This window comes from Parasteatoda tepidariorum, chromosome 4, assembly GCF_982258835.1.
Source record: "Parasteatoda tepidariorum strain Cologne lab strain chromosome 4, Ptep-v5.0, whole genome shotgun sequence".
NCBI classification, from domain to species: Eukaryota; Metazoa; Arthropoda; class Arachnida; order Araneae; family Theridiidae; genus Parasteatoda; species Parasteatoda tepidariorum.
Window position 1 is genome coordinate 62404628 of NC_141758.1, and position 14162 is coordinate 62418789.

A 14162-nucleotide genomic window follows, 5' to 3' on the forward strand; every position below is an offset into this window, starting at 1 on the left:
TGTTAAGTACTTCTTAGTTAATATATTTAAAACTTAGAGTTCTGTGTATTAAATAATGGAGAAAATTATACCCGACAAAAATAGTGTGTGATAAAATAATAATTAGTACATACTAAATCAATTATTAATCATTGTAGATCAATCATAAAATCATCATTGAAATAAGCAAAGATTATCTATAGAACGCATGATCTCTATTTCTGTTTCAAAACAATGGAACATTTAAAAGTAATTTTAATGATATCAGTCTAATATTCTAAGCAGAAACAAAAAGAATCAGCGCTTAACAGTAATATTTACTTTAAAATTAAATAAACATTACTGTAAAAATTACTGTATAAAATTTTACGGTAAAATTGATTTTCCGGATGCTGAATTCAGAGTGCCAGAGTTTTTTTAATCGTAATTTGATCCAAAATTTTTTACCGTGTACCAAATTTACCAGATGGTACAAAATTTGTCTCATCGTTATTTTTACGGAATTAAAGATAAGGAAATAAAGATAAGTAAAGCAATTAGTCAATATTTTGTAAAACCGCTTAGTAAAAAAAAGCACGTCTTGCATATAATTACGCCTGTTAATTAGTCCCTCGTACGATGGTACTCGTAATCTAAAGGGGTTGGACAAAATTATGGAAACACTTCTATACTCACTCTTTGTAAACAATTTTTCTCTTAGCAGCAAAACTTTCGGGAGATTTTACAAGACAAAATTGTTGGCCCGATTTGAAAGCTCTTGCGTGAAGCTTTTAGAAATGCACTGTAAGAAATTCTGGATCAAATTACAAATAAAGAGCCTCCCTGAAACTTATTTTACACACGAATGCTTGGCTTTTTAATCTTTCCTAAACTTTTTACACTTGACCATTTTTGAGGGATTTTTACATAAATTTCTGTTTTCTTTGAATCAACTATATCTTTCAACGATAGAAGATTATTTTCAAAATTATTTTACTCCATTAACCCTTTGATTACGAATTTTAAAAAATGCTTTTTTTTTGTCCCGTTTATTATCCAAAAGGACAAAATAGGTCACATGTAAGGCAAATTTAGTATTTGGGATTTTTCTGACAAGCGATTATCAATTTAGAGGCTGGAACATATATGTCCCGGCAGTACTTAATGGAGGGATACATATGAACATTAGTAATTTTTAAATATTTGTTGGGACAAATGAGTCTCTTTAGTAGTCAAAGGGTTATTCTTCAATTTAATTTACGAATACATTTCTAATTTTCACTTCTAATTTAAACAAATGTACTGTGTCTATTCCCCTCAAAGAAATTAAACCTAAAAATTATACCTGTTTATATTACTATATTGTAAAGAAAAATCAAATTACAACAAGACAAAGTTATACGGAAAATTATTCAGGATATTTTATTTTTTATCAACCCGTTACGCTGACGAGGGGTAGATGCAAAAAGCAATAAATAATTTTCATAATAAAGTCAAATAAAAAAATATATAAATGATAAAATGTATGTCTTGAATGTTGCAATTTTGAGACTTAGAGTATCGAACTTTCTATAAGTGTATTGATACTTTCTAGTGCTTTGAAGATGTATTTCTGCCTGAGAAACCTCAAATGATGATGATTCTTGGACACCTCAATTTGTTTTTCACGGCTTGTTTTGTTCTCGAAGTCCTATTGAAATGGGTGGCTTATGGATTTGTTGTATATTTCAGCAGTCTTTGGACAACATTAGATTTTACAATCGTTTGCGTATGTATTTTTCCTCTATAAATATTAAAAAAAAAAATTTCCTACTTCAAAATTATCTTATTTTCGTATATATACTGTATAGTTTCCCTACAACTAAATTTTTAGTCGGATGGTAAACATAACATTCAAAACATCTTCCATACAACAAATTTTTCAAACTTCAATCTTTTTTATTTTTATTTTTTTTCGAAATTTTTGAGTTGATGTATTTTTTGATTTTTTGGCATTTTTGAATAGTTGCAATTGTATATTAGTATGTTGGAATAAGTTGAAGCATTAGAAAGTAATGGTAAACCAATGATGGCAATGGTAAAAGGTTCAACTATTATAGTTTGCGATGTAACTCTTTTGTTAACTGAACCACATCCTACAGATGAAGATATTTTAAACAGTACACAGTAAAAAATTTCAGATCAAAATACAGCAAACAGCACCGGCACTGAGGGTGCCGGTACTCTTACCTTTATCGGAATATATTACAGGAAAAAAAATCTAGTGTACCATATTTTTTCAGTATTAATTACCGTAAAATTACTGAATCATTCTAATTAAATAAATATTATAGTAAAAGTTACGAAATAGTACTTTGATGGTAACAATGGATACTATAGTTAAATGAATTTTACGAATGATGCACCCAAGTGCCAATACTTTATACCGTAATTCTATTTGGAATTTTTTGAAGTGTATAATGAACAACGATAAAGACTAAGAAAGTGACAGTGACTCCGAAATCTTCACATAGTGATCAGTGAATCTTCACACGCAAAACAGGAAACGGTCTTTTGGACTAAAACGTTATGATCATTCAAAACCATTAAAAAATTTCCCAAATGAAAGGAAATTTTTTATGAGAACTTCATGAAATTTTGAACCGTTGAAAATTCCGGAAATTAAGTAAAATAATCCTATTTAGCCTATTTTCCTATAAGCAAGTATTATCCTTTAAATGGATAATTTTTCTTCACTTATTTCATTTTATTTTTATAATAAAAATCAATGACATTAATAAATTTATAACATGTATCACCTTAATTTTTAATTAAGTCAAAATTATCTAATTTTGAACTTATCACGGCAGCAAAGAATTTCAGAATGTTTATCAAATCACTACAAAAGGCCACAACATTCCGCATAACGAAATATTCCCTGTAGCGAATATATTAGCTGGAGACAATCATTTCTGTGATATTGTAAAATATCACAAAATGTGTTACTATGAAGAGAGTAAACTTAAAGACTCTACATTGTAAAAATTTCCAGATCAAATTATGATATAGACTATAGAGCATCATCAGTTAAATCCATTTTTACCGTAAAATATTACACGGTAATTTTTACAGTAATATTTGCTTAATTAGAGTGATTCAGCGATTTTACTGTAATTATTACTGAAAAAATATGGTATATCCGAATTTTTGTTCCGTAACATGTTCGGTAGAGATGGATTTTATGATTAAAAGTACCGACATCCTGAATGCCGGTACTTTTGCTCTGAAAATTTTATTGCTTTTTCATTGTAATAAATTTCCCCGCATGTTTTCTTTTTAAATGTCTTGAACATTTTAAAACTTGATTAAAAAATTTAACACATTAATAAGGAAAATAAGCAGCCTAAATTTAAAACTGTGTTAAAAAGTCTAGTCAATTATTTGACATCTTTCGAAATCTAGGAGAATTCAAATTATTAAAACAAATTTATATCAATTACAATACATATATACAATTGTTCAGTGAAAAAAATTTACAATTTGTTTCAATAAACAGAAATTTATCATGTATTCAGACATTTCCTTATTTGCGAATAATTTTTATTTTTTTCTCTGTAGGTGTCAGTAGTAAGCATAGTTGCTGAAAGCTCTGGTTCTGGTTTATATGCTTTACGTGCATTTAGAACTCTACGAGCTTTACGACCTCTCAGAGCTATATCTCGGTGGGAAGGAATGAAAGTAAGTCTCGTTAAAACACTATAAAAGGTATGCTAGTAACATTCAGGATTTATCTAATGACTCCAGAAAATAATGTAAGTTTTACATACCTAAACAACAAACAACCTTACGGCAAACTTGTTTTTTTTACTTCCATTTGGTTGGCTAATTAATTCTTTTTTTAATTTAAAAGAAGTATTAGTATAAAAACCTTTTCCTTATAGATTAATAAGGGCATGCGAAAACCTTTACAAAAAAATCTCATTCTTAGATTCTATTTACTAGTACTGTAAACCTTATTTGCCTTTTTTTCATGCTAACTTTGTTCAGGCTAACTTTGTTCAACATTTTGCTTGTGTTGAAAACTTAGTTATTAGGCAAACCTTCACTTTTAAAGTGCAAAATAAAGTATTTAAAAGCCTGCGCAACTAAACCTTGTTTCAGTAATGGTCATGAAATCTAAAAAAATTTTGAGAAGGCAAATTCATCATCGGTTTGAGAATACTTTCTACTCTTTACTTGAGAATGAGATTCATCATCCATTCCCGAAGTTTTTTCTAACCTTGTTTCGTAAGGGCAGATTCAATCTCGATATAAAAGAATTGTTTATGTTTGCGAATCTCAAAGTGAGTAAACTAGCATAGTTAAATTTAACATTGTTTTAAACTTGCATGGTTATAATCTTTTATGAAGATCGTTGGGCTTTCTGATAAAGGTTGTTGCTGACATTAAAATCAATCTTGCACTGCTATCTGAGTATATTTTAAAGAAACCTTCATCACATGTAATACACTTCTGAATTCTTCTATAAAAATTTTTAAAAGCAACTTTTAAAGTCTTCTTCAGAAATTTTTTCGGAATTCAGATACTACTAATGCTTTGCGGGGCAGGTTTTTTCAATCCAAAAAACTTTGGCCAAAAAAAGTCATAAAAACAGTGGTCATAGTTCATGATGAAGAAATTTTGCTTCATCTTTACATTTTTCGAATTAAAAAGTGGTTGATTAAAACTATGTTGTTTAAGAGATTAAAATAATTAGAATTTTAGTGATTCACTCCTTTCTCATTTTTTTTATTGAAGTTTCTTTTTAATTCACTCCTTTCTCCTTAAATAACAAGAAGGAAAATTGATCTTTGGACTGTAAAAACAACTGTTTAAGGAAACTTTTTGGCGTTGCAAGCGTTTGTTTAGTCCGTTTTAAACTCAATTCCAACAATAGTTTGGTACCGAAAATAAGAAATTCTAGTTGACACACAACTTTTGTTGAAAGTTTTTATTTAAAAGACATAAAATTTACATTCAAAATTAGAAAACAAAATTTCTGAAAGTGTTCTTTTAAGTATCTTTTGAAAAATACTATCGTTTGAAAGTTAAATATCACAAATCAAAGAAAATGTTGACTAATACAAATGTTGCCAATATAGCATTTGTTTATATAGCATTTGTGGCCAATATAGCAATGTATTAGCATTTATCATGGTATATTATTTTTAGCATTATGTATTTAAACATACTGTCAACAAATTAAGAACTAGCTCAAAATAAATTTAAAATTAGAATAAAAATAATTTACAAAAATAATCAACTACTTGATGTTCAATTAGCTAATGCTTATATAAAGTTTAGATTTAGGCGCTAATTTTATAGACATCATTTTAATGTATCTAAGCATCAGGAATGTTAACTGATTTTTCATTTTCCCATAGAAAGCAACTTTCGTCTTTACGTTTTTAAAAATATTGCGTAAATATACAATTGAACCCAATATTACGAATTATTGTTTAAAGCTCAAAAAGGGTTTATAGAAGAAAAGCTTAATTTTGTACAAATGAAAAATACAATATAAGAGTTTTATCTATAAAACGATAAATGAAGATATTTAATTCTTTTAGTAAATCGATAAATCGATGATAAACCATAGGTAACGATGCTTTGATAAATCGATTCACAATATTTTTTTCCGAATGTTTTTACTAGTCCCGAATCAAATGTAAGCGCATTAATTCAGCTAAGAAAAATTATTGATATATCTAAAATCAGCTGCACATTTTCGGTAAAGTGCATAATGCAACTATTGACAAGTCTCGATGAGCAGATGGTTTTGGAATTATAAAATCCTGATCATACTCTTCATAATATTTTTGGATGATTTTCGGTTAAAAATAGCAAAAAATATTGATCTTGTCAGTAAAAATCAATCTTTTGGTATCTCAATATTTCTTGTGAATGATTGATCTTATCAATAATTTTCAAGAAATATTTTTTCCAATTGTTACATTCCTATATAAAAAGCATTACCTTATTGTATTAAGAATTGCTATGGTATAAATTAAACTAAAACCTAAAACAGTAAACAATGACATTTAATTGTTTTAATTTTTGCAAATCACAATATTTTCTTACAAAATTTAATCCAAATAATACATTTCTACTTCAATGTTACTTTATTGTATTCAGAATTGTTATGGTATAAATATAAAAAAAATTAAGTAATTTTCAAAGTGAAAAATTAATAAATAAGTAATTTTATTGAAATAACCTTATTTTCTAAATAAAAGTTTCAATGTGTGAACATATGACGCTGAAATAGGTGATACTTCACACTCTTTGAAGTTTTTCGGGAAAAATGATTAAATAACAATTTGTTTAATTGTTATTTTGCTATATTCAAACAAACAAGTCAAATAACCATAAATAAAATGGTACTCAAACTGCTTAATGCTAGAAAAAATTTTGATTAACTGCTTTCACTTAATACAATTAAAGAACCAGAATTTTTATCGCACCAACTAGGCCCATCTAATGAAGCCTGCTTAGCTGCTTGCGGCTGGATGCATATTACAGTAGAAAGGGTTAATCTGTTAATCGCATGACCGACATAATGGGAGTTCGAGGCCCAGCCTTGTAATTAATTACCAGCATAATAATTTCTTTTGATAAACCACAACCTAACTCCAATGTACATTACCGTATTTTATTGTATTCATGGTTTTTTTTAACTATATTAGTCGTAAACTACCCGTATGCCCTAAATTGGGGCAGGTCGGGGTAAATATTTCATATTAGTCGTAAACGGTTTCAAAACCGTAAAAGTAAAAAAATGTTCTTTACCGTAAACTTTACGGTTCATTGGATGGACAGACTACCGCCAGTTATTTTACCGTAATTTTAGAATGAAATTTCTAACATTGCGTGGATATAAGATCAGGTAAACGCGTTTCTTTTAAATACAATTTTTGTTGTTTTAGTATTTATATCTTTAAATTTATATTAAATACTAATAAATTTTCTTGAAAATTAAAATCTTTAAAATTTCTTTGACTTAATTCTTGAAAATTCTTAAAGCAAATCATATATTTTTTTTATTTAACAGATTGTAGTCAATGCTTTGATGTCAGCAATACCGGCTATTTTCAATGTGTTGTTGGTGTGCCTTGTCTTCTGGTTAATTTTCAGCATAATGGGAGTACAATTTTTCGGTGGTCGTTTCTATCGGTGTGTTGGAGAAGATGGACAAACATTGCCGGTCAACGTCACATCAAACGTGGAACAGTGCCTAAGCCTGAACTATTCATGGGTGAACAGAGATATCAATTTTGATAATGTTGGGAATGCCTATCTGGCTCTTTTCCAAGTTGTAAGTTAAGGATTATTGTTAAAGGAACATATAAAAGTTTTTAATTATAGTTAAAGTACTACAAAAATAGAACAATAAGCTTTACACTTTGATGAGAGGCAGTTTAGAGCATGGTTAAGTTATTAGCATAAACAAGAATATTAGTTCTAAAAGCAGTTGATAGTTGATACTGGAACGCTTCTTTCTTATATACATATGCAGCTTTGTATGTTCAAACTGCATATGTATATGAGAACTGCATATCTATATGATGGCGTCATGTATATGCCAATGCAAATAACAGTTTATAAATACTTGTCGAACTGAAGAACAGTTAGCACAGATAACAGAATATAAGTCAGGCACTGGCGTGTTGGCGAGTGGACGGTGGGTATGTGTTCCTCTCAATACTTTAAAAATCTCTAAAAGTCTCCCTCAGTTTTTCAGATAAAGAAAATTGAGCCCTGGTGGCTCAGGGGATAGAGTGACCTCAGGTGATCAGGGTTTGAATCTCAGCGACGGTTGGTTGATACGAATTCTGCACCCGGATCGCACCAACCACAATTCTGACGTAAAATATCCTCAGTGGTAGATGGATCACGGGTTAGAGTCCCCTTGCCGTCAGGCTAACCGTGAGAGATTCTCGTGGGGTTCTTCTCCATGTAAAAAGTCCACCACAAAGGAAAATTTCTCCAAATACTTGATCGAGGAGTTTATTTGTCTTCTGGATTAGATTCAAAATTGCAAGGCTACGGAGTTGAACATTGGAAGTCGTAAACTCATAATTGGGTTTTGCTGTTGAACGACGGTAATTAAATAAGGAACATTGATGCGAATTACCGTCAATTTAAAATTCTTTAAGTTAAAAAAAAGAAAGAGCGGAAAATCTTTTTCAGGTATTTAGCTCATTATAGATTTTTTTCTTTGTGTGTGACATTTAGAAAACTATTGTGTCTGCGTAATTTAATTTCGTCACATTCAAAAATTAGTCCCCTGAAACACAGGATTAAGGTGCATCTAAAACCCTCTGTTTCAATGCTTTAGAGCGTTTGGTGGAGGAACAATATCATTCACCCACTGAAGCTCCCATTGAGATATTGTCTGATATGATTAAAAAGCTATAATTACAAGGAAATAATAAAAAAACTTTTTCAGCATAAATATGAAAGATATTTACATAAAAAGCAATTCCTATCAATTTACATAAGAATAATTCCAGAACCAAGGAAGAATGGGTTTAAAAAATTATCTTATAGAAATTATCTTGTAAAAATTCAATATGTTTGACGAATGAGGAGTTAATTACCTTTTTTTGTTAGTTCTCCAGTCAGGCATTTGATAATTCTAATGTACAGTGAACAAAATATCGGACCACCATGAATAGCTCTTGATCTAATGTTCGGATCTCCCAGTTCTAAGACTCAACATTAAAGGTTCAAGGAGGTAACCTCAAATATGCAACTAAAAATAGAAATACGATTTTTTTTAAAATTGCGACTTCCAAGAACTATTTGATCAGATATCGTTCAAATTTTGTGCTGTCTCATGCAAAATTGTATTTTTTTTACATGATGTTGCAACTGTACACTATTATTGAATAAAAAATAAAGTAATAAATATTTAATTAAAGTTATTTTTTGCTTTGATAAATTAATTTTATAATTTTGTGCAACAATTTTACAATTTGCTTATAATTTCTTTGAGATATGACGAAATATGCGAAAAGTAAAATTAATATAAAAAGGGTCCAAATTTTGGACTGTTCTCCTGATCAAACTATTCGGACCACGTTTCCCAGATTGCGGCTACCTCCTATTAGAAATCCAATTCCACCGAAAAAAACTTTTCTTTATTCAGAAAAAGTACTTTTTTTTGCCTGATTTCGTAACTTAAAATATAGTTTGCATTAATTAATTAGCATATTTGAGGTCACCTCCTTGAACCATTAAAATTAAATCCTAGAGCTTGAAAAATCCGATCATTAGATAAAAAGTTATTCAGAGTGGTCCGTTTTTTACACGCTGTATGTCTATCGTGATTAAAATACAGAGTTTGTACTCTATTTGTACAATAGTAATGATTAATGTAAAAAATATTTAAAGTGCTCATTATAACGCCTCCTTAATTTCACTCGGCGGCCATATTTCGAGTGAATTAATTTTGATCTCTCTAATCATTTTCAAAATTATCTGAAATGTTTACAAATCAAATTTCTAATTCGTGATTTACTGCATAGATAATTCGTGACAGGCTACCCAACAGAAAATACGAGCAATTTATTACATTTAGAATTAACACTTTCATCGCGGCAATTGTGTGCCTATGACCCACCCTCTGCGCTAAGAGCTCCTCCCTCCCGTAGAACTAAAATTGAAACAAAACGCAAATTCTTTTAAAATTTGCTTAGTTCATTTTAAAAATATTATTCAATTGCAATTTATAGAAATACTCACTAATGTAACAATAGTACACAGCGAATATTCCTTGAAGACGAATTATCTCGTCCGTCATGATGAAAGAGTTAAATTTAAAACTTCTTATTATTATGAATAGCTTGATGTTTCGTAATAAAACAGACTGATTGTTATATTCTTTCTTTATTTTTGTGCTTAAATTTGAACAAAGGCAACATTTGAAGGCTGGACAGAAGTAATGGAATATGCAACTGATGCAACTGAAGTTGGTCAACAGCCTTACACCGAAGCAAATTTCCCTGCATACATATATTTTGTTACTTTCATCATTTGTGGTTCTTTCTTTACGCTCAATCTCTTTATTGGTGTCATCATCGACAATTTCAACATGCTAAAGAAAAAGGTAGGGATAATCTCATTTGGTACACATTATTTGCGAAAAAATTAAAGAATTTTAGAAGCACTATTAATGTCACTTTTCAGTTTCTGTTATCAGACAATTCAACCATTTGAATCATTTTGAGTAATTTAATGAAGATTTTCTTTTACAAGCATATAGGGTTACACAACCCAGTAGTAAGAATTCAATATTTTAATCGCGCTAATTATGTTGATAGGTTAACAAAAAGAGGTTAAATAGGTTCAAATAAGTGTGCATAGACTGCTCGAAACATTTATTAGTAAAATAAACTAAAAGTTTAAAACTTAAATTTTTCATTTCGCGTAAAAGTTTAGTGTTTGGATATAAAAATTTAAAATATTTAATTTAGTGATTTAAGTTCAGTTAAATAAATCGAATGGAAATGTATATTGATTGTTATAGACTGTACACAGACCACGCCTGAATATTCATATGCATAGATTTGTAGAAAAGTGTGGTGGCTTTTGTCACAACGCACAGGAAAGAGCAACGAGTTATTAAAATATAGAATAGATATCAAAATGAAAATGTAAACAACGAAATGAATTAGACAAAAAAATATACTGCTTGTAATTTTGCTTAAAATATTTTAACGGGAGTTAGATCAAAAAATGCGAGTTTGGAGAGTAGAATTATGAATTATTCAAATTTGCCAAGAATTGTTCCATTTATAAACTTATTTTTATAAAAAACGCAATTCTAAAGCATGCAGTTAAAAACTTCAATAAAACATGCAACTAATGAAACGTGAGTTAACATTCATGCTCAAAACAAGGTTTCTAAAATTGCCGATTAAAATTTACCCAGAAAAATAACTTAAAATGCCCTAATTAACCTAATAGGCGTAATAACCTAACCTAATAGACGTAAGAATCCAATACCCTAATAAGAGTAATTACCTAATAGACGTAATAACCTAATATCCTAATTAACCTAATAGGTACTTACAAATAATATTTTTTTGTTGCTTGCTGACCTTTTATTGCTGTTATAGTGTTATATAACAAGTGTAATTTTGAATATACATGTTTTAGCGTGTTTCCCGAATAACTTAAGTGAATATATGTACAACTAGGAAAAAGAAAAAAGTGGTCATCCTAAATGACTTTTGGTCTAATGATTTTCATGAACCAGGCCTTAATCTTAATGGTTCAAAAAATTAGCCTTAAATGCACTAAATATCTTGTGTAGACATTATTTTAATTTACGAAATCAGACATGAAGACGCATTTTCTGTGAATAAATATTGTTTTTTTTTACCATAGATTTGGATTATTTACTCTTAAAATATGCAAAGAAACCGGAATAAGGGAAATATGATTCGAAGAAATTCTATAGTTCAGTCAGAAGAGCAGTTGAAAGTTTGAGTCCCTTAATGCTTTTCTTTTTGCGTATTTCGCTATATTTCAAGAACATTCTGAGCGAATTGAAAAACTTTTACACATAACTATAAAATTCGTTCATCCTAATCTATGCAAAATGTAATCTATGTATCCAATCCATGTAAAAATAAACTAAAATGATTATTTATTACATTTCATAGTTTTAATTGATAAAATTGTTCGTATTGTAAGATTGAAAATTTTTTGCGTCATTTTGAAGTGGGTAATTTTTAAACACCAAATGCAAAATTTGAACGCAATCGGTTGAATAGTTCTTGAGAAATCGAATTTTAAACGTACGACTATTTCAAAATTGCACAACTTACAAACTGTTCGGCCGACTTAGTTCAAATTTTGAATTTTCTAATTTAAAACTGCGTTCTTTAAAGTCATGTGAAAATTTTACTTCCTTATTGAATAACCTTATTTATCTTATTAGTATTAATAATACATTTTTTGACCCTTATGAAATAAATATATTAATAATAAACGGTTAATAAAAATTAGCTTTATCTGGTTTTACCATGTGATAAACGAATTTTATAATTGAGTGTAAATTTCTTCAATTTGCTTAAAGTGTTTTTGAGGTATAGAGAAATATGCAAAAAGTTAAATTATTTTTAAGAGGTCCAAACTTTTTACTGCGCTGACTCTTGACGAAACTATTGGGACCATATTTACCATATTGCAGCAACTTCTTTTATTTTGAGACTCAAGAATCCTAATCCATTGAAAGAAAAGGAATGTTTATTCTGAGAAAATTCGTTTTTGTGTCTGATATCGAAACTTGAAATATCATCTGCATTAATTAGTTATCATATTTAAGGTTAGGCAGTTGGACCGTTTACCCGGAACCATGAATTCCAGTACGTAAAAAACAAATTATTATATCAAAAGTTATTGAGGGTGCTTCTTTTTTGTGCTCTGTACTCTCAAATAATTTGCTTTTTTTTCAGTTAAACGAAACGTAACAACGATTATGTTTTGTTTTGTATGCAAACCAGATGTTATGATGGGACTTAATTAAAAAAACAAATGTTAAGGGTGATATTTTGAGAATACCCAGTGTACTAAGATAATAGTTTTTCTCCAATATCTATTTTTTGTTTTAGTATGAAGGAGGCATCGTAGAAATGTTTTTGACTGAGAGTCAAAAGGCATACTATACTGCTATGCTGAAGCTTGGACGTCGCAAACCTCAACGAATTGTCACCCGTCCGCACAATGTTTATTTACAAGTATTCTATGACGTGGCTATGAGCAGAAGGTAGTCCAAATTTTAAATATTATATTTTATATTTTTATTCATTTTGTCCTTTTTGGGTATTATAAATATTTATTCAACATTTCTAATAGTTGACGAGAAAATTTTATAGTCCAAAGTATAATTTATAGCCACAAAAGATAAAAATGAGTATTAGTTAGCATAATATATAAAACAAATGCTATTTTTTTGAAAAAATGAAAATATTATGTGAGGGAAAATGTAAGTGATAAAGAAAATTATTCTTTTTCTAAAGGAAACAACACGCCTTGTTTTATTAGATGTTTTAAAATGTCTAAATAAGCAAGAATATTGCCAAATATGGCTTGAATAGTCCATCTGACACTAAACTTCTATGAAAAATAAACTCAGAAACATTTTTAAGTAAGGGGAACAAGACGCTAAAATATCTTCAGGCTAATTGAATTAATTACCTGAAAGGCATATGGGTTGATTTTATCAATCCTGAAAAAAAAAACAGTTTGAGTAAAAAATCTTAGACTCTTTGCCAATTGGCTCACATTGTAAAGCAATAGACTATGACATTTAAATATCTTTATAATTGACGACTCATTAGAAATGATAAAGATCTATAATGTTAGAAGGTAAAACTTTGTCAAAGTTTAAGAACAATGAACTTGCTATACAGGATTTACTTATATAAACTATAGTTTGCGAACTTTTTTCGTATAAAATACACTCATTTTTACCTTCTCAAACTAGATTCATTCATTAATGCTCATTATTTTTAGATTCGAGATGATTGTCTTTCTTCTAATTGTCTTGAACATGATTGCTATGACAGTGGAACATTACCAGCAGCCCGAGCAAATTACATCTATCTTAGATAAACTCAACATTGCATTCACTTTTTTATTCTGCATCGAGGCCATCATTAAAATAATTGGTTTGCGGCAGTATTATTTCACATTTCCATGGAATGTCTTTGATTTGACTGTAATTGTCATGTCTGTAGTAGGTAAGCATGTAGTATAAAAAAATGCTATAAATATTCATATACAAAGATTTTATTTTACATATACATCTAAATTAAATAATTAGAGCAGGTGATAAATATCATTTCCACAGATGTATCATTTATGTTACAAACATATGTGCAAAAATATAAACTTATGATGAAAGCACTTTTAAAAAAAAAAAATTTGGATTCAGACCTTTCAATATGAGTCTAACCGTAATATGGAAATTTGAATTTAATGTTATATAGGAGATAGTATGAAAGTTAAAGCTTTTTAATGTTACTTTTATTTATCTGTAAAAATTTTCACGTGAATAAAATTTTTTTTATATAATTAAAATAATAGTTTTAAAATACATTTTAAATAACTATTTATCATTTTTAACTCGTTTATTTTAATAATAATCAAAACAATTTGAATTGAGAAGTATA

General features: G+C 28.9%; 1 protein-coding gene across 1 annotated transcript in view; it reads left to right on the top strand.

Annotated features, from left to right (window-relative positions):
* The window catches only part of LOC107444465 (sodium channel protein 1 brain), a 79643-nt gene that overhangs the window by 61977 nt on the left and 3504 nt on the right, over positions 1–14162 (top strand). The window contains exons 22-27 of the mRNA XM_016058615.3: positions 1553–1726; positions 3556–3675; positions 7028–7291; positions 9896–10087; positions 12600–12754; positions 13504–13730. Coding sequence (XP_015914101.1) covers positions 1553–1726; positions 3556–3675; positions 7028–7291; positions 9896–10087; positions 12600–12754; positions 13504–13730 — 1132 coding nt within the window. The remainder of the gene's footprint in view (positions 1–1552; positions 1727–3555; positions 3676–7027; positions 7292–9895; positions 10088–12599; positions 12755–13503; positions 13731–14162) is intronic.